The sequence below is a fragment of the Lates calcarifer genome, linkage group LG3 (genome assembly GCF_001640805.2).
Source record: "Lates calcarifer isolate ASB-BC8 linkage group LG3, TLL_Latcal_v3, whole genome shotgun sequence".
NCBI lineage: Eukaryota > Metazoa > Chordata > Actinopteri > Centropomidae > Lates > Lates calcarifer.
In genome coordinates this window covers 22,121,018-22,141,658 of record NC_066835.1, presented here as the reverse complement: position 1 = coordinate 22,141,658, position 20,641 = coordinate 22,121,018, and the positions used below count along the sequence as shown (strand labels likewise).

General features: G+C 38.8%; 2 protein-coding genes across 21 annotated transcripts in view; both read right to left on the bottom strand.

The window, feature by feature from the left end:
* LOC108891257 (mucin-2) overlaps positions 1-15,211 on the bottom strand; it is a 35,901-nt gene extending 20,690 nt beyond the window's left edge. For 2 of the 16 annotated variants that reach the window (XM_051069581.1, XM_051069579.1), the window contains exons 1-11: positions 10,047-10,184; positions 9,250-9,336; positions 8,882-9,148; positions 8,523-8,801; positions 8,371-8,436; positions 7,222-7,263; positions 7,002-7,112; positions 6,789-6,854; positions 6,546-6,572; positions 6,354-6,425; positions 6,205-6,265 (exon numbers count right to left, since the gene is read on the bottom strand). In XM_051069581.1, the coding sequence (XP_050925538.1) occupies positions 6,205-6,265; positions 6,354-6,425; positions 6,546-6,572; positions 6,789-6,854; positions 7,002-7,112; positions 7,222-7,263; positions 8,371-8,436; positions 8,523-8,801; positions 8,882-9,148; positions 9,250-9,336; positions 10,047-10,107 (1,139 nt within the window). In that variant the 5' untranslated portion in view covers positions 10,108-10,184. Of the gene's footprint in view, positions 1-2,518; positions 2,771-3,368; positions 3,645-3,917; positions 4,076-4,850; positions 5,425-6,204; positions 6,266-6,353; positions 6,426-6,545; positions 6,573-6,788; positions 6,855-7,001; positions 7,113-7,221; positions 7,264-8,370; positions 8,437-8,522; positions 8,802-8,881; positions 9,149-9,249; positions 9,337-10,046; positions 10,185-14,516; positions 14,793-15,094 lie in introns of those variants that run through there. The other 14 variants (XM_051069534.1, XM_051069538.1, XM_051069584.1 and 11 more) reach the window with 13 other exon arrangements.
* Positions 708-19,365, bottom strand: LOC108891251 (transcription factor SPT20 homolog). Of its 5 annotated transcripts, none has more exons than XM_051069687.1 (6): positions 19,268-19,365; positions 18,700-18,933; positions 17,286-18,193; positions 16,972-17,067; positions 16,595-16,680; positions 11,978-12,254 (listed from the first exon to the last, which is right to left on the bottom strand). In XM_051069687.1, exons 1-3 carry the CDS (start codon positions 19,320-19,322, stop codon positions 17,541-17,543), a joined length of 942 nt encoding a protein of 313 aa, XP_050925644.1. In that variant the 5' UTR covers positions 19,323-19,365; the 3' UTR covers positions 11,978-12,254; positions 16,595-16,680; positions 16,972-17,067; positions 17,286-17,540. The 5 variants fall into 5 exon arrangements, with proteins under 5 accessions (XP_050925640.1, XP_050925642.1, XP_050925644.1 ...); XM_051069688.1 differs by lacking the exon at positions 11,978-12,254 and adding an exon at positions 15,604-16,083; XM_051069683.1 differs by lacking the exons at positions 11,978-12,254; positions 16,595-16,680; positions 16,972-17,067 and adding exons at positions 708-1,074; positions 12,633-12,728.
* Between the last annotated feature and the right edge of the window lie 1,276 nt (positions 19,366-20,641).

The window sequence follows — 20,641 nt, the reverse complement described above, 5'->3', positions numbered from 1 at the left end:
TATTTTAGTCACAGCCAACATGGCGCTGGTACAAGAGAGAGCCTGAAATGACTGACTTCCTGTGTGTGTAAGAAGAAAGGCATAAATAATATCACCTTATAAATGTTTTTCTAACACAGAGCTGGGCCTCTCAGGAGGTTATGACCATGACTGACAGGTGATGAGTGTGAAATGTAAAGATAAATTACTAACAGAGCTCTACCACCAGACACTCAGCGAACGGACGTGCTGAACAACAAAGAACAAAACTTCTTTTTAAGGAAACAAAGTTTGAGCCTCCGACAAACCTCACCACACACATACAGACGTCATGCTCTTAGGAAAACATGCAACCGTTAAGTCTTAGTAGCAGGAACAATGTGGTGGTTTTTCTCAGTTTGGCAACAACAAGTGACCAAATGACATTTAAGGTATTTTAAGTCCACATGAATTCTGGGTAAGAGAGCCACAGGAAATGGAGATAAGACTGTGGCTTTATGTTCTGTATCAATAATAGTGACGTATTGTTGCTACATCTGTCAAGCTCTCTGCTCTCCTACATTGCAGCAGCTGGTCACAGTGGCAGTGACTGCTTGGTCGTACATACAGTATAACATTCTGTAAAACTGAGGTTGAAGCTATAGATCAGAATATGTTCCAGAAAAACTTATTTCTCAGATCTCCTTCCAAACCGTTCAATAACGTTCCAATAAACAACTGAAGTCAACTGAGTCTGATACAGTAGATTTATTGCATATATTCCAAACAGCATACAACAAACTGAGCAGAGCAACTGAAGCAACTTCTGACAGCAAACACTTCTGAGGTATAAACAACTCCTCCTAATGACAAAAGACAAATCAACAGTCAGGTGGCAGCTTTAGAGGCCACTGTCTTCAGAGGTTATATCACCACTGTCTGACGTTAGCTGGCAGACCAGCAGGAAACAGGTTGGCTGTTTACTGTTGGACTGTATGAGGATGAAAACTGATCACAGTTCAGTTTTTACCTCTTGTTTCTGTGTGATGGAGGATCAGAGATCATTTCCTGTTTCTGACGTGAGTCGCTGCTGATTCTCTTTCTGTATCTGTTCAGCTACAAAGACAGAAAACAAACATGGAGGACAGTTTTCATTCACAACTTTCAGTCAAACAGCAGAGTCTTTATGTTTCTATAAGTTATTAACAACATTTCACAAACTACTTCTGTTCATTTCAGTGATACCAGGTAAAAAGTTAGTCCAGTCAACAAGGAGCAGTGACTTTCATCTTCAATGAGGAAACAGTTGTTGCAACAGCACCACCATGTGGCCGTTCAAAGAACTGTCAACAACAATAAAATGTCACAGCTTCAGCATCTTCTCTCATGATGTGTGTGTCAAACTATATTCACCTTTTCTCCAGGTGAGCACAGTGATGCTGATCATGATGATTAAATAGAGAATTACAACCACCACACGAACAGACATCTGCCACAGTTGAGGAGAAGCTGGAAGACAAGGAGACATTCATCATCAGAGCCTCATCAGTCACCAGCTACAGACACAGTTCAGACAGTTATTTGTCTTGGTACAAAACACAACACTGTAAACATCTAGCACACAAACACAGGTCATAGTTCTACCTGGGTTCACCTGTGGAGTTGATGGTGCAGTCGTTGTTATTGTTGTTGTTGGTGGTGGTGGTGGTTTTGTTGTTGTTGTTGTAATTGTTGTTGTTGTTGTTGTTGGTGGTGGTGGTGGTTTTGTTGTTGTTGTTGTAATTGTTGTTGTCGTTGTTGTTGTTGGTAGTGGTGGTGTCGTTGTTGTTGTTGGTGGTATTATATTTTTCCTTTCTGTGTGGAGTAATTGAAATATATATTAAAAGACAGTTAACTAACACATTAACTAGTTAGATGCAGGTTGAATCAAATGATTGGGCCTCGTCCATTTTTGTAATGAGGTGTCAACAACAGTGTTTTCACCAGATGTTGTGTTTCTGTCAGTGTGTGTGTCTGTTTCTATGTTGGAGAGTGATGTGACCTGTTTCCTCCTGTTGGTCGTATTTTAGACTTTCACACATTGTTATTATTCTTTGTAATCAGTGATATATCTGCATTAAAGGCTTTATTCTCTCTTCTTGTCTTTAAGTTTGTGATTATTTCTAGTTAATTTATCTATTTATCACTTACATCTGTTTGATCTCAGTCGTCTTGACCTTTTTCTTTCTGGGTTTGTTGTGTTTGTATCTGTACAGTTGTTGCTGATGCTGTTTGTGTTGTTCTAGCTGCAGTTGATAGTTGAGTCTTGTTACTTTCATTGAACAGAGAAAACACTGTACACACTACAGGACACACAGTGTTTAAAAAAGGAACAAGGCGTCCACTTTTTGTGGTGAGTCTTTCAGCAGCAGTTTTGTCTCAGATTAAACCACTTAGACATTGTTAACTTCCTGTTTTGTAGACACAGTCTTTTTTTGGTTGTGGTTCAGGTTATAGACATTTTCATCTTTATGTGTGTGACTGTTTTATTCTCCTGTTTCTACGACCTCTGGTCTCTCACCTCTCTCAGGTTTCTCTCCTTCAGTCACAGTCAGATATGCAGCTGGTTTTCCATCACAGTAGTACAGTCCAGAGTCATCAGGCTGCACTCTTGTTACAGTCAATGTCTTGTCCTCAGTGGAGACACGACGGCTCATTTGCTGTTGTTTTCCAGCAATTTCTCTGCTCCATGTTGGAACACCTGATCCTCCAACACCAGGAGAACACTGCAGAGAGATGTTGGTTCTCCTCATAACACTGAGTCTGGGTGTCCCTGTACAGAACAAATACTGAGTGAGAAAATAATATATCTCATGTTTTATAATGTACCAACATGAACATTTCTCCTGTGTTCGTGATTAAGTCAGGCTGTGTGAAGAGTTAAAGCAACATCTCCCTGTTGTTACTGAGGATTTTAAAAAGAAGGCAGAGTTCTAGAATTTCTACAGAGAGGAGTTTCTGTTGTTTAGTCGACCGTCACCACCAGTGTTGTCTGAACATAAGATGTTTTTGTTGCTACTGTAACTTGATGTAGAGAGTGATTCAACTTAAACTCAAGGTTTTTTATTTGATGTCTAACTTAAAGAAATAGTTTGACTTTCTAGTAAATACACTCATTAGTTTACTTCCTGAGAGTCAGAGGAGAAGACTGAAAACACAGTGAGATGAAAACATTCAACCAGTCTCATGTTTATAACAGTAAATATAGCCAGCAGACCGTTAGCCTAGCTTTTAGCTTAGCATACAAAAATAAATGTGCAGTTTTACATTGTGAAACATGTCAGATGGAAACTTTTCAAATGTAAAGTGGAGATTTGATTTTTGACAAACAGAGAAAACAGAAATCAGATCTTTAGTAAAGTGTATGTTACCTGATGGGATCACTGTCAGTTCCACAGCTGATTTATTGTTACAGAAGTATTTTCCAGAGTCTGAGACAACAGCTCTGCTGATGGACAGTGACCTATCTACTAATGTACTGTATCGTCTGCCTGGGTCGTTGTATCTTATGTCCCTGTCACTATCAGCTGTTAATATGTCAACTTTGTTTCCATCAGTCTCTCTGCTCCACGTCAGTCTATCCTCCACAGGGTGAGGACAATGTAGAGTTACTGAGCGTCTCTCCTCAGCTGCTTCATAGATTATTTCTGCAAAACACAGAATTTTTAAATAAACAAGAAAATTAACTGTTAAATGCAGTGAGATGATTTTTTTTATTTTTTTTTTACTAATTATCCTATTATAAATCAACTGTACCAAACATCACTGACAGTCTGAAAGCTCAGACCTCACACGTCACCACAGACTGCACTTTAGGACAATAGCTACACATATTACTGAGAGTCCATTAAATACATACAGCTGTGTTTGAGTGAGCGAGTGAAAGAAGAAACTTATTGGACAGAATAATAATTTCTTACCTGCTCTGACATTACAGCTCAGGACAACAGCTAACATGTAGATATTCACCCTCATCCTCACACAGACTGAAATGACTCTGTTCACATGGTTCACACCTCTCTTTGTCCTGAGAACAGGAACTGGGTGGTTAGATACGCATTTACCTCAAACAAAAATACACACTCAACACATCTCAGTGACGATTTGTGGTCAATGAGTGTTACCATAGAAACATTTTCACCAACAACAAAGACTGTGTTGGTGCCAGAGAGTATTACAAGTGTGGAAGTGATTATATCGCAACCTTAATTTTCCTATAAACTACATTCTGTACAGTTTGTCCTGTGATGAACATGATGCTGCCTGGATTCATTTAACATCTTGTTTGCAACAAGTTTACTGGTGAGTCAAAGTACCATCCAGATGAATGAAGGTTTCTCAGCAGAATATTGGACTGTAACCAGATGATCGATGTTATTCACCTCACTGGTCAGTGGTTTAATGCTGAGGCTGATCAGGGTACACTGGCTCCTCCGTGACTCTTAAGAATAAGTGTGTATAAATGGATGGATGATCAGTAGTCCATAAAATCTACACTGAGATTTCTTTTCATTTCTTTCCATTAATAAAATAAGATCAATACAATCCCACATCTGTGCCTCAGGAACAAAGCATGTGATTAACCTAGCTTAGCATAAAGACTGGAGGTGGAGGGGAAATCCATCATCAGTCAACTGTGTTTCCTCAGTCTGACATGATGCATCATGACTCAGTGAAGTAACACTTAGTTTCTTGAAGTTTTCATGAAGTGAGAAGAGAAGTTGTTATTATGAAACTCACGTCTTTATGTCTGTTTTTGGACATATGCAGATACAAAGCATCAGAGCTTTAAAAAAAGAGGATGAGTCAAAGTGATAAATGTTGTGTTCAAAGATCAAAATACAACTCTGATGTAAAGTAGGTGTATTTTTATTGAAAGACACAATGGTAAATGTATTTACAAGAAAAACAGTTCAATACAAAGCACAACAAAACATTGAATCCAAATGAATCCTGAACCTTTTCTGTTAAATCATCTTTTAAATCCACTCATTTCAATCTACAAACATTCAAAAGCACATTCTGTTGTTTAGAAAAGAGAATGAGGCTGATATTTACAGTACATACAGGAGACATTCAGAGCTGTTCCTACTTAAAGTTTAACATGCATTAAATGTCCTACTGACACAGCCCCAGAGGTCCAGGGGGGTCAGGGGAAAGTCAAGTAAAGGAGAAAGAGACACAAAGTGAAAAGACTAAAACCATCATCATCGTTTTTTCTGTATTTCTCTACAAACAGCTTTCACTCCTCCATGTTTCCACCTGCCTGTTAAAGATATTGGTCCCTGTTGTTTCCAGATGTTTCAGGTTTCCTCAGTAAGACCCACATGGAGTCATGGAGCTGTGACGAACCTGTGGAGTCGAGAGAATTCATCATCTCTGGATGAACTACTGTCCCACGCAGAGATCTGTTCCTGTTATCAACAGCTGTCAAATTAAAGTGGCCGTGAGATTCATTTCAGATCCCGTATCTCCCACCTGCCCTGCAGTAACCCCCGGCCCTTCCCACCTTTCCAGTCACCTGATTCCCCCACCTGTTCACCTGCTCACCTGTTCCCTATTCCCTCATTAGCTCCCAGTATAAATACCAGTCCACCTCCACTTGTACTCTGCTAGATTGTCTGTTGTATCGTCCTAGTTGTAGCAGTTTTCTAACGTCCCTGCTTGTTTCTGGACTTCACCTCCTGCCTCCTCCCTTTCTGCCTGTTACTGACTCTGAGTTCACCCCCGACCTAAGCTCTTACTTTCTCTCATCTGCCCTACCTTTACATGAAGACTAAATGTTTGAACATTCCACCTGTTCCCTGTTTTCCACCAAATTAGCTCTGGTTCTTGAGCCAGTCCTGTTTGGTCTTGGTACTATCCATTCAGCAGAAGTGATTACCTGCCGGAGTTTGTGTTGCTGTTACAGATATTTGGTGACAAACCACAGCACACTCTCTGATGAGTCACAACATTAAGCTCTAAATGATTCAAAATTAGGTGCATGAACTGGAACAGAACCTCAGCCATGTTGGTGGAAAAATGGAATATGTCTCTGAGTCTCATTTGTCTCACATTTCTAATGTACAAAATATGTGTCTTTTTACACATCCAAATTTCCAACATACTCTATCTTTTAAATCTGCTTTTACTCACTAAATCTCTACTACACACAAGCTAACACGATAAACCAAACCGACATGAAGAGCTAATGACTGAAGTCACCTTTTATTATTTCCACCAGAGTTTGGGTTCCTGATCACATGATGTGGCGCCTCAGTTTTCACTGCGAGAAAATAAAAACATAATTAATTCAAACTGTGTGTAAACAGAAATAAAATAAAACTGTGTGTTGATTAAAGCTTAGACTTTACCGGCCTTGATTCTTGTCTGTGGAGAATTACAGCATATGTTGGAATACATGTGATCACTATGGTCTGATCCACCTATACATTAAAACAGTAATCAAAAAACATTTATTATGACTGGAACCTAAGACCTTTAACACAGGTATTCGTGTTAACCACATAATCATTTCCAAACAGATCAAATATTTTAATATTTACCTGGAAAAGTGGCCAGGGAGTATGCACCTGCCAGAAAAGAGCAGTTAACACTAAACTTGAAGTTTTATAAATGCACTATTGTGTATGAAGGTGTAAAATAAATACATTCCTCTGAATGAATACGCCTAGTTGTGGTAGTTCATATGAATTGAGCCAGGAGACAGGTCTCTTGACTAGATGCAGAGTTGCAACTTGGAAAACAGCTCAAAAATATTTTAGTTTTGTTTGAACTTGATCTCTCACCATGTGTAGGCTGACACATGACTTTATCTTGTATCTCTTCATAGACTCTGTGCCTTTCTTCAGCTCCTGACAAAAGATTGTAAATTAATCCACTGAATAATCAGTGAACTGATGATAAACAGGCTGTCCACCAACAACTATATTTAGTGAAATATCATCTGATTTTAAATGTTTTTGTTGTTCAGATTAATGTTGATGTCGGGTTTTATTCACCTTGTTTTTTGCGTCTACATCTCTCAGTGAAGAACATGACGATGATACCGAGGAAGAGGAGGAGGAAGGTGGAGGCGATACCCAACACCAAACCAAGAAACTGTTTCTGGTCTTCAGGAGCAGATGGAAGACAAAAGTTAACATTTATAACAGCTCAGAGGTCAGAGGTCAGAGAGGTCAAATGTAAAGGTCTAAACTGATTAAATATGATCTCACTCACATGTGGTGGAGGGTTGTTTAGTTGTTGACTGGGTGGAGGAAACTGTGGGTAAAGATCAGACACATTGTAAACATTAGTCATTGTCTGAATTTTGAATCAGTGCATGTTATACACAGTTAACTATCGCACAAATATAGATATTTTAAGGCTCACTCATTTTGTTGGGGTGATTTTTTGTTGTTGTTTTACTTTGTTTCATCATTGTAGTCATACCTGTGTTAGCTCGATTCAAATGACCTTTGGTGAGGGGTGGAGGAAATGATACAAAAAAGTTTATTTTAAAAAAAAAACACACATACACACACTGAATAATTCACTGTGACTGAAAAGATAACTGGGAGGTTTTATCATGACTGAAACCACTCTCTGACATGTATCATTACATGTATTATTGTATTATATTCACCCCAGAAAAAAGTAAAACCACTGATGGACCAGTGTGAAGGATTTAGTGGCATCTAGTGGTGAGGCTGCAGATTGCAGCCAACTGAATATCCTTCCCCTCTCCCCTCCCTTTTCAAGCACGAAGGAGAATCTAGAGTGATGTAAAATTGCAAAAGGCTGTGACCTAAAGCCACTGTTTGGTTTGTCTTCTTCTATTACTTTCTTTAAGGGTTGCAGGGGGACTTGTGCTAATCCCAAGCTGGAGGAAACTCACAAGGAGTACATACAAACTCCTCACAGAGAGGCTCTGCTCTGCAGGGCATGTGGACGGGAAAAAAACCTGAAGTTTGGAAAAAAAGTTCTTTTGTGAGATCCTGAGAAAGTTTTGCAAGAGCCTTAACTTTCTCAAAATCTTGAGAAACTATATCTCGACTACTACTTTTCTTTTTTTTTCAAAACTTTTCAAAACACAGAGGGGGCTACTGTAGAACAAACATGGCAGTGCAACACCTTGGCAGAGGATCCGTTCCCTCTGTAGATATAAAGGGGTCAGTTTAAGCTGACGAATGAACTTTGCCTTGTTGTTCAGTCACTCTGCTCCACGTCAGTTTACCCTCCACAGGCTGAGGCCAATGCAGAGTGATGATCGATCTCTTCTCTTTAAGCATTTTACACTATATCCTATATATATATACTATGTACCAAATATCAGTGTAAATCTGATTCATTAAATTGTCCTTTTTGTGTGTAGCTTTCTAATTGTACCTGTGGTTTCCAGTGGAGATGATAGTGCAGTTGTTGCTGTTGTTGGTGGTGTCCTTCCCCGTGATCCTTAAAGGACAAAATGATTAAATATTTGTCTTATACTTTTGTCTGACTGTAGATCCAACACACAATTTGATAAAGTTTGATGTTACCTGATGGGATCACTGACAACAACACAGCTGGCTCATTGTTACAGAAGTAATTTCCACTGTCTGAGACAGAAAGTCTGTTAATGTGCAGTGATTTATCTGATGAACCGTAACGTCTGTCTTGGTCATCAATGAGCACTTTCTGTCCGTCACCATCGACTGTAAGTATGTCAACTTTGCCTTGTTGTTCAGTCACTCTGCTCCACGTCACTTTACCCTCCACAGGCTGAGGACAATGCAGAGTGATGGACTCTCTCTGTTTACGGACTTTACGTTGTATTCCTGCAAAAGAAACACATGTGTATGTCTATATACATACTATGTATATACTGTGTATAGACACCACTGCTGGTCAGTGTTACCTGATGGGATCACAAACAGCTGGACAACTGTCTCATTGTTACAGAGGTAACATCCACTGTCTGAGACAGCAGCTCTCTTAATGTGCAGAGATTCATGTGTTGATGAACTGGAACATTTGTCAGTGTGTTCTTTCTCTCCTTCACCATCGACTGTAAGTATGTCAACTTTGCCTTCGTTCACTCTGCTCCACGTCACTTTACCCTCCACAGGCTGAGGACAACACAGGGTGATGGACCCCTTCTCTTTCAGTATTTTATATTTCATTCCTAGAGAAGAAACACAATTTACCTCAATCTATATATGCACAGTATATGTACACCATTGCTAATCAGTGTAAATCTGATTCATTAATACACTCTAGTTGTACCTGTGTTTTTCAGTGGAGTTGATGGTGTTGTTGTTGGAGGATGTGATGTCATTGTTGTTGGTGGTGGTGGTATCCCTCTCATTGGTCCTTAAAGGACAAAAAGATTAAATATTTGTTACTTATACTTTTGTCTGACTGTAGGTCCAACACTTAGAGTGAAGAAACATTTTGAAACTTTGTCAAAAATCAACGCAGAGTGATGGATTCTTTGTCTTTAAAAACTTTATTTTGTATTTCTGCAAAAGAAACACAATTTTCAGTAAAATGGATGCATATATAATGTGTTGTATTTACCATCAGAGACAGAATCATGTTTATTTGCCAAATGTAATGAGTCTACATTCAATTTATCTGTTATCATTATTTCACCCAGTTATGTAGCTGAAATCTTGAAATGTGACTTCCTGTTTGTTGTTTTTTATTTCCTTTCATTCATGTTTTTTTGTCTGTAACATGTTTTTAAGTGTGAACTCAAAGTTCAGCATAAATTCAACCTTTAACCCAGAACTACGTTGTCTTTAATGAAATTCACTGAGTGGCACTGTTACCAACGTCAACATCATCTAATCCAGAGTCACTGTGTTTATTTTAATCTGAGCTCTCTGTAGTTAAATGATGACACTGCTCTGTACCATGCTCAGATTTTAAAAATGTAACTTCACACAAGTAAATAAATTATATGATTTACAAACTCTTCCAGAAGGACTCAACATGTATACAGTAGATGAAAAGAACAGTAATAAAGAAGAATAAAGAAACCTGATTCAGACATTATTTAACAGTTGAAAAGTTCCTACCTGCAGTGACATTACAGCCCAGAACAAAGACGAACAGGCAGCTGTAGATATTCACCCTCATCCTGATGCAGACTGAAAAGACTCAGACAGTGAACACAGTTTATTTCAGCTGAGACCAGGAACTCAGTCGTTTGACACATCAGAGTTTGTCTGATAGATATTTTTGTTTGTGGTTAATGAACAGTGATGATGATGATTTTAGTCACAACCCACAAGGTGTTGGTACAAGAGAGAGCTGAAATGACTGACTTCCTGTGTGTGTAAAAAGAAAAACATAAACATTATCACCTTCTAACACAGAGAAACATTTTCAACCCACCGGAGTTGTGTTTGTGTCCAAAGAGCATCATCACAGTTGAGCTGGTGAGAGAAAAACAAACTAAAACAAATGAAAATCTAAGACTTTCCTGCTCTCTGTTTTACTGAAGGCAAGGCTGGATTACCAACAGTGCGGATTATCAGTACATCCAACCTTTTTTAAAAAATAAGTGACTGTCTGTTTAGTGTGTGAATGTCAGAAAACAGTGGAAAATGCCCTCATTATTCCCTGAAGCCCAAGTGGACACATTCAAATTGCTTCTTTTTTAATAATAATAATAATTAGTCAGGTGATCACTGTGAAATGCAATGAGACAGATGAATTGATCTTAAAAAACAGGGAGAGGAAGACACTCAGTGCAGATGTGCTGAACAACAAAGAACAAAACTCCATTTTAAGGAAATAAAGTTTAAGCCACCTACAAAACTTACCACACACATACAGACGTCACGCTCTTTAAGTTTCTCATTAAGTGTTAGTAACAGGGACAAGGTGGTGGTTTTTCTCAACAAAAGTGGCCATTTAAGGTATTTTAAGTCCACATGAATACTGTGTTAGACAACCACAGGAAATGATGAAAGGACTGTGGCTTTATGATGTATATCAACAATAGTCACGTATTGTTGCTACATCTGTCAAGATTTCTGTGCAGTTCACCATGATGAACATAGTAGATTTAAACCCCTAAAAATGTCATTTCACCAGAAAAGGTAGATAAATGAAGGAAAGGGATCTGTCAGTGGTAAAACCAAGAACTTTAGAGGATGGACTGGAACCTGGACATTTGTCCATTACAGTTGTTGATCAATGCTGCACTGATTTCAAAGACTTTTGTCCCTATCACCCATTTACGCCCCAAAACATGGGAAAATAATTCCCTGGTTCAAAAATACCAGAGCTATCCTTTTAATGTCTTGGTTGTACATACAGTATAATATGCTGCAAAACTGAAACTGAAGCTAGCTTAGCTTAAACTGATATCATCCAGGACCAGCTCCCATATTACACTGACAGTCATTTGGACCATACATGGGTAGATGTGGGCTGATGATGATAAACATCTGTTTATGTGACGTCTGTGTGGGAGTGTGAGGCACAGCATGTAAAATAAAGTTATTTTTAAAGAGCTGTGTCTTAACACTTCAGTGAAGAACTAGTACGACAACTTTTCCACACCAAAAATCAGTTGGACCAGTCCTAGCCTGGTCAGATGCAAACACGAACTGATGAAGCCTCTTGGATGAGAGGTGAAATGTCTTCCTAGACTACAACTAAGTCCAGCTGCTTTCGATTAAACTTCCTTGAGAGTACGATGACTACTTGTCTACAAAGTGCATCAATGGGGGTTTATCACTATAACAGGAGCATCACACATCATCCACTGCAGAGTCGGGTAGTAGCACTGACACTTTATTTTCAGATTGTATCTCTCAGAGTTGAAACTTGAAACTTATTGGAACTGATAAATCCACCACACCTCTAACCGCTACTTCTTTCCCTGAATATCTTTTCTTTAAGGGCTTCAGTACTGCTAAAGAACAGGTTTTCATGGCTACATTAAAGCTGCTGATGCTGATTGTGATGTTTCAATAAACAACTGAAGTCAACTGAGTCTGATACAGTAGATTTATTGCATATATTCCAAACAGCATACAACAAACTGAGCAGAGCAACTGAAGCAACTTCTGACAGCAAACACTTCTGAGGTATAAACAACTCCTCCTAATGACAAAAGACAAATCAACAGTCAGGTGGCAGCTTTAGAGGCCACTGTCTTCAGAGGTTATATCACCACTGTCTGACGTTAGCTGGCAGACCAGCAGGAAACAGGTTGGCTGTTTACTGTTGGACTGTATGAGGATGAAAACTGATCACAGTTCAGTTTTTACCTCTTGTTTCTGTGTGATGGAGGATCAGAGATCATTTCCTGTTTCTGACGTGAGTCGCTTCTGATTCTGTTTCTGTATCTGTTCAGCTACAAAGACAGAAAACAAACATGGAGGACAGTTTTCATTCACAACTTTCAGTCAAACAGCAGAGTCTTTATGTTTCTATAAGTTATTAGCAACATTTCACAAACTACTTCTGTTCATTTCAGTGATACCAGGTAAAAAGTTAGTCCAGTCAACAAGGAGCAGTGACTTTCATCTTCAATGAGGAAACAGTTGTTGCAACAGCACCACCATGTGGCCGTTCAAAGAACTGTCAACAACAATGTCACAGCTTCAGCATCTTCTCTCATGATGTGTGTGTCAAACTATATTCACCTTTTCTCCAGGTGAGCACAGTGATGCTGATCATGATGATTAAATAGAGAATTACAACCACCACACGAACAGACATCTGCCACAGTTGAGGAGAAGCTGGAAGACAAGGAGACATTCATCATCAGAGCCTCATCAGTCACCAGCTACAGACACAGTTCAGACAGTTATTTGTCTTGGTACAAAACACAACACTGTAAACATCTAGCACACAAACACAGGTCATAGTTCTACCTGGGTTCACCTGTGGAGTTGATGGTGCAGTCGTTGTTATTGTTGTTGTTGTTGGTGGTGGTGGTTTTGCTGTTGTTGTTGTAATTGTTGTTGTCGTTGTTGTTGTTGTTGGTAGTGGTGGTGTCGTTGTATTTTCCCTTTCTGTGTGGAGTAATTGAAATATATATTAAAAGACAGTTAACTAACACATTAACTAGTTAGATGCAGGTTAAATCAAATGATTGGGCCTCGTCCATTTTTGTAATGAGGTGTCAACAACAGTGTTTTCACCAGATGTTGTGTCTCTGTCAGTGTGTGTGTCTGTTTCTATGTTGGAGAGTGATGTGACCTGTTTCCTCCTGTTGGTCGTATTTTAGACTTTCACACATTGTTATTATTCTTTGTAATCAGTGATATATCTGCATTAAAGGCTTTATTCTCTCTTCTTGTCTTTAAGTTTGTGATTATTTCTAGTTAATTTATCTATTTATCATTTACATCTGTTTGATCTCAGTCGTCTTGACCTTTTTCTTTCTGGGTTTGTTGTGTTTGTATCTGTACAGTTGTTGCTGATGCTGTTTGTGTTGTTCTAGCTGCAGTTGATAGTTGAGTCTTGTTACTTTCACTGAACAGAGAAAACACTGTACACACTACAGGACACACAGTGTTTAAAAAAGGAACAAGGCGTCCACTTTTTGTGGTGAGTCTTTCAGCAGCAGTTTTGTCTCAGATTAAACCACTTAGACATTGTTAACTTCCTGTTTTGTAGACACAGTCTTTTTTGGTTGTGGTTCAGGTTATAGACATTTTCATCTTTATGTGTGTGACTGTTTTATTCTCCTGTTTCTACGACCTCTGGTCTCTCACCTCTCTCAGGTTTCTCTCCTTCAGTCACAGTCAGATATGCAGCTGGTTTTCCATCACAGTAGTACAGTCCAGAGTCATCAGGCTGCACTCTTGTTACAGTCAATGTCTTGTCCTCAGTGGAGACACGACGGCTCATTTGCTGTTGTTTTCCAGCAATTTCTCTGCTCCATGTTGGAACACCTGATCCTCCAACACCAGGAGAACACTGCAGAGAGATGTTGGTCCCCTTTGTAACACTGAGTCTGCGTGTCCCTGTACAGAACAAATACTGAGTGAGAAAATAATATATCTCATGTTTTATAATGTACCAACATGAACATTTCTCCTGTGTTCATGATTAAGTCAGGATTTTAAAAAGAAGGCAGAGTTCTAGAATTTCTACAGAGAGGAGTTTCTGTTGTTTAGTCGACCATCACCACCAGTGTTGTCTGAACATAAGATGTTTTTGTTGCTACTGTAACTTGATGTAGAGAGTGATTCAACTTAAACTCAAGGTTTTTTATTTGATGTCTAACTTAAAGAAATAGTTTGACTTTCTAGTAAATACACTCATTAGTTTACTTCCTGAGAGTCAGAGGAGAAGACTGAAAACACAGTGAGATGAAAACATTCAACCAGTCTCATGTTTATAACAGTAAATATAGCCAGCAGACCGTTAGCCTAGCTTTTAGCTTAGCATACAAAAATAAATGTGCAGTTTTACATTGTGAAACATGTCAGATGGAAACTTTTCAAATGTAAAGTGGAGATTTGATTTTTGACAAACAGAGAAAACAGAAATCAGATCTTTAGTAAAGTGTATGTTACCTGATGGGATCACTGTCAGTTCCACAGCTGGTTTATTGTTACAGAAGTATTTTCCAGAGTCTGAGACCTTAGCTCTGCTGATGGACAGTGACTTATCTCTCTGTGAACTATATCGTCTGCCTGGGTCGTTGTATCTTATGTCCCTGTCACCATCAACTGTTAATATGTCAACTTTGTTTCCATCAGTCTCTCTGCTCCACGTCACTCTAACCTCCACGGGGTGAGGACAAGGCAGATCCACCAGCTGTTCCTCCCTAACCACTCCACGAATGATCTCTGAAAAACACAGAATTTTTAAATAAATAAGAAAGTTAACATTTAACTGTTAAATGCAGTGAGAGGACAGTGAATCTGACTGTGGTAACTGGTGTTTTTACAAATTATCCTATTATAAATCAACTGCACCAAACATCACTGACACAGTCTGAAAGCTCAGACCTCACAGTTCACTGCAGACTGTACTTTATGACAATATCTACACGTGTCACTGAGAGTTCATATATACAATTCCTTTCAGCTGTGTTCAACTGCGCCAGAAAAAAAAAAGAAATTTACTGGACAGAATAATAATTTCTTACCTGCTCTGACATTACAGCTCAGGACAACAGCTAACATGTAGATATTCACCCTCATCCTCACACAGACTGAAATGATTCAGTTCATGCAGTAATGTCTGACTTCTGCCTCTCTTTACTGAGAACAGGAACTGGGCGGTTATACACATGTTGACCTCGCAATGAAATACACAACTCACTATCTATTTTTGGTTAGTGAATGTCACCATATAAGTTGTCATCACAGACAAAAAATACTGTGCTGGTGCTAGAAAGTATGACAAGATTTCCAAATCTCCAAATATTCAAGAGTGGTTGCACAAAGGATGTTGTTTTCTATAGAAACAATACAGGTAACACCTGATGGACTGTAGAACACCTGACTATTGGAATATTAAGATTTATAATCACAGGTGACTGACTACCTGTTGCCCATGGCTCAGTAGAAACTCAGGAAAAATACCAACATTTATAACCTCATCGCTGCTGAATAGAAACAGTTATAACCAAATCATCTAAACAGGACACAGTGATGCAGGAGACTCTTTATTCAAACAACAGAATGGAAACTTCATCACTTCAAACAGCTCTTACCGTCGACATTACACATTTACTGGTTGTTCTCTCTACATTATTTGAACTTTTGCACACAAATGAACAGACGTCTCCCTAACGAATTAATGAGATAAAAAGCACAACACAGCAAAAAGACAGATCTGTAAAGAATTAGTAAATTATACAGCTAATCAAGCCTTTAGAAATGGTGTCTTATCAGAAAGTGGTACCTTTTTTAATCTCCATCTGGATCAATGCATAGTGACAGATGATCATGTTGTTTGGCTGGAGAGAAACCCTCCTAACCCTAACTAAAAAGCAGAGCTCACTTTGTACAAGGAAACAAACTGAGCACAGAGACTAATGTGCATTTACTGGTTGTATCAGAGGAATGAAAGTTCAGTTCTTCTCAGTCGAGGAAACAAAAGAGATGTCCATCAGCTCCGTCAACCAGAAACCTGCGAGGAAACACAAGAGGACAGAGCAGGAATTATCACAAACTGTTCTGAACAGAGGACACAAAAGCTTCCATGAGTTAAGAGTTCACATTAAGACATAATTTCTTTAAAAAGGTCACTGCAAACTTTGAGGGTGAGGTGTTGAATTATTTTCTTTGTGATTCTTCTTTCTTTCTGAGGTGAGAAGAGGAGGTCTCTGAGGGGCTGGGACTTTGATTTTTTGAATTCCCCAAAACTGTTTTAAACTATGATGTTTTTTTGTTTTTTTTAGAATTAATAAATGTATTTGTGGTATTCCTTCATTCTCTGTGTATTTATATACTCCAGCAATCATAATAAATGTGATTCTAAGAGCTTAAACTTATATTAGTAGCAGTATTATCAGTGGAAGTTGTAGCAGCAGTAACAGTATAATTCTGTATTAGTCACAGTGCTAGTGTTGAAAACAGATTGGCTGTTTATTGTTTATTGACTGTATGAGGATGAAAACTGATCACAGTTCAGTTTTTACCTCTTGTTTCTGTGTGATGGAGGATCAGAGATCATTTCCTGTTTCTGACGTGAGTCGCTGCTGATTCTCTTTCTGTATCTGTTCAGCTACAAAGACAGAAAACAAACATGGAGGACAGTTTTCATTCACAAGTCAAACAGCAGAGTCTTTATGTTTCTATAAGTTATTAGCAACATTTCACAAACTACTTCTGTTCATTTCAGTGATACCAGGTAAAAAGTTAGTCCAGTCAACAAGGAGCAGTGACTTTCATCTTCAATGAGGAAACAGTTGTTGCAACAGCACCACCATGTGGCCGTTCAAAGAACTGTCAACAACAATAAAATGTCACAGCTTCAGCATCTTCTCTCATGATGTGTGTGTCAAACTATATTCACTTTTTCTCCAGGTGAGCACAGTGATGCTGATCATGATGATTAAATAGAGAATTACAACCACCACACGAACAGACATCTGCCACAGTTGAGGAGAAGCTGGAAGACAAAGAGACATTCATCATCAGAGCCTCATCAGTCACCAGCTACAGACACAGTTCAGACAGTATAGAGCTGGAAACAACAAACAGTAACACTCGTTCTGTTCCAATATCATTTAGAAGACTGTAAAACATTTACTGTTTACACAAGTTACCAGTGTTAATGTTGTGGCTGATTAATGTAAATATGATTCATTACAATGCCTAAAGTTGTACCAGGGTTTTCCAGCGCAGTTGTTGTTGTTGGTGGTGCAGCTGTTGTTGTTGTTGGTGTTGGATTTGTTGTTGATGGTGGAGGTGTTGGTTTTGTTGTTGATGGTGGTGTTGATTGTGCAGTTGTTGTTGTTGGTGGTGCAGCTGTTGTTGTTGTTGGTGTTGGATTTGTTGTTGATGGTGGAGGTGTTGGTTTTGTTGTTGATGGTGGTGTTGGTTGTGCAGTTGTTGTTGTTGTTGGTGGTGCAGCTGTTGTTGTCATTGGTTTTGTTGTCGTCGTTGGTTTTGTTGTAGTTGTTGGTTTTGTTGTAGTTGTTGGTTTTGTTGTAGTTGTTGGTTTTGTTGTTGTTGTTGGTTTTGTTGTTGTCGTTGGTTTTGTTGTAGTCGTTGGTTTTGTTGTCGTCGTTGGTTTTGTTGTAGTCGTTGGTTTTGTTGTCGTCGTTGGTTTTTTAGTTGTTGTTGGTTTTGTTGTTGTTGTTGGTTTTGTTGTCGTTGTTGGTTTTTTAGTTGTTGTTGGTTTTGTTGTCGTTGTTGGTTTTTTAGTTGTTGTTGGTTTTGTTGTCGTCGTTGGTTTTGTTGTAGTTGTTGGTTTTGTTGTAGTTGTTGGTTTTGTTGTAGTTGTTGGTTTTGTTGTTGTTGTTGGTTTTGTTGTCGTTGTTGGTTTTTTAGTTGTTGTTGGTTTTGTTGTTGTTGTTGGTTTTGTTGTCGTTGTTGGTTTTTTAGTTGTTGTTGGTTTTGTTGTCGTTGTTGGTTTTTTAGTTGTTGTTGGTTTTGTTGTTGTTGTTGGTTTTGTTGTCGTTGTTGGTTTTTTAGTTGTTGTTGGTTTTGTTGTCGTTGTTGGTTTTTTAGTTGTTGTGGTCGTGGTCGTGGTCGTGGTGGTGGTGGTGGTGGTGGTGGTGTATTTTCCCTTTCTGTGTGAAGCAATTGAAATATATATTAAAAGACAGTTAACTAACACATTAACTAGTTAGATGCAGGTTAAATCAAATGATTGGGCCTCGTCCATTTTTGTAATGAGGTGTCAACAACAGTGTTTTCACCAGATGTTGTGTTTCTGTCAGTGTGTGTGTCTGTTTCTATGTTGGAGAGTGATGTGACCTGTTTCCTCCTGTTGGTCGTATTTTAGACTTTCACACATTTTTACTTTGCTTTATTCTTTGTAATCAGTGATATATCTGCATCTCTTTACTTTATTAACTGTTAAATCTCAACTTCTCTCGTTTGTATTTGAGTTTGTGATCATTTTTAGTTTATTTGTCAAGTTTTATATTTAACTTCCTGTTTTGTAGACACAGTCCTCTGTGGAATCAGCATTAAACCTGCTCTCTAGGTTGTGGTTCAGGTTATAGACATACTCTATATATATATCTTTTGTGTGACAGTGTTATTCTCCTTAGTCTACAACCTCGTCTCTCACCTCTCACAGTCAGATACACAGCTGGTCTTCCATCACAGTAGTACAGTCCAGAGTCACCCAGCTTCACCTCTGTTACTGTCAATGTTTTATCGACAGTGGAGATACGACACCTCGTGTGTTGCTGTTGTCTTCCAGCACTTTCTCTGCTCCATCTTGGAACATCAGATTCTCTGCTGTGATGAGAACATTGCAGGGTGATGTCCGTCCCCTCTGTAACACTGACTCTTCTTGGCTCTGTACAGAACAAACACTCTGAATTTGTGAGACAGACTGTATCCACAGACAGCAAAATGTACCTATAAGCAGCTCCATAGTTCACCAATTATCATATTTGTTTTAAAAAATACACTTTTACGTTTTTAAAATCAGTGTGTAATCAAAACATCAGTGGTGAGCTGAGAGAAATGTACAAACACAACTTTTCAAATGTAAAGTGGAGATTTGATCAAACAGAGAAAACAGAAATCAGTCGGAGTCTGAGACGACAGCTCTGCTGATGAGCAGAGACTTGTTAACTGGTGTTATTGTATAACCAAAGAGAAATTTATTGGACAGAATTAGTTCTTACCTGCTCTGACATTACAGCTCAGAACAAAGACTAACAGACAGATATCCAGCCTCATCTTCACACAGACTGAAATGATTCCAATCACACAGTGATGTCTGACTTCTGCCTCTCTTTATTCTGAGAACAGGAACTGGGCGGTTATATACGCATTTATCTCAAACAAAATAAACATCCTCAGCACATCTCACTGTCTCTGTGGTCGATGAATGTTACGATAAACGTATTTCTCACCAACAACAGACACTGTGTTGGTGCTATAGAGCACACAGACAGGTGTTTTAATCAAACTTTGTGAGACGTTTAGAGCAGACATCTGACATGCAACAAAGAGACACACCTGGATTTGACTGATTTTATTTTACTAGGTCACCAACTGGAGAAGGCTGGGAACAGCAAGACATTTTACTTTAAAAGCTTTTCATTTGTTTTCCATGTAAAATGTTAATATAAAATGTAATTTCTAATTATACAGTATACATCACATAAAGTGGAATAAAAAGTATATTTCAGTCTGAAGTGTCAAGTAGCTGGAAACTACTGGAAAAATTCAAGTACAAGTATTTTCAGCTACATCAAAACTGCTTTTCTGTACTGAGTAAACGTACTTTGTTCCACCTCTGAGTTTACTGTTATTATTAGTAGTAGTAGTAGCAGCAGTAGGAGCAGAAGCATTAGAATTAATGGATGGCCTATGATCATTTCGCTGTAACTATCAGTAGATGGCGCTCTGTTTTTTTTCTCACTTATAAATACCCAAAAGGACCAGAAGTGGCTGCAGGTCCCTGTTCAACCAATTAAATCTTCACTCTGCAGTGCACACCACCTGTCCCATCCTCAGGCGGACTTTTATTGATTTAAAAACAAGCTGCAAAGCCAAACGTAGAGGTTTAATGCTGCTGGCAGTGTTTCAGCTTGTCCTCACTCACCCCTCTCTGTTGTTATGTAATAACTTCCCCCTCACAATCCCATAAAATAAAGGATAAAAATAAAGTCCCAGAGGTAAGACTGTTTTATAAAGTCAAGGAGCCGGCTGGTTTATGTAGACAAACCTACTGCTTTTTATTATTTCGCCTTCAAACCGTCACAACGTAGTTTTATTTTCATAATGCTCGAATCAACGTGATTTCACTAAAACAGGTTTTTTGCTCCGGTTACCTGTGATTCGCTGACACGTCTGTCAATTGAACACGGATCCGCAATTGCCTCACACTGATTGGCTGACTCTGCCTGTCACTCAAAATGCGACAGCCCGATTGGATCGAATCACCCTTAAAACCCTCTGCATCCGCGATAGCTTCTCTGAGTAATCTCATTGGTCACTCCTGTAGTCAGTCACAGCAGTCTTTCTTGTCATTGGCTGCTCTGTTGTGAGTG

What these genes read in the sequence shown, in the direction of transcription:
- LOC108891251 (XM_051069683.1), bottom strand. Translation starts at nt 19,322, where the DNA reads ATGAGGCTGGATATCTGTCTGTTAGTCTTTGTTCTGAGCTGTAATGTC. An exon ending in GAGCTGTAATGTCAGAGCAG is followed by an intron (nt 18,934 to 19,267) that starts GTAAGAACTAAT and finishes TGTTCTGTACAG; the next exon opens with AGCCAAGAAGAGTCAGTGTT. An exon ending in TGTGTATCTGACTGTGAGAG is followed by an intron (nt 18,194 to 18,699) that starts GTGAGAGACGAG and finishes TGCTTCACACAG; the next exon opens with AAAGGGAAAATACACCACCA.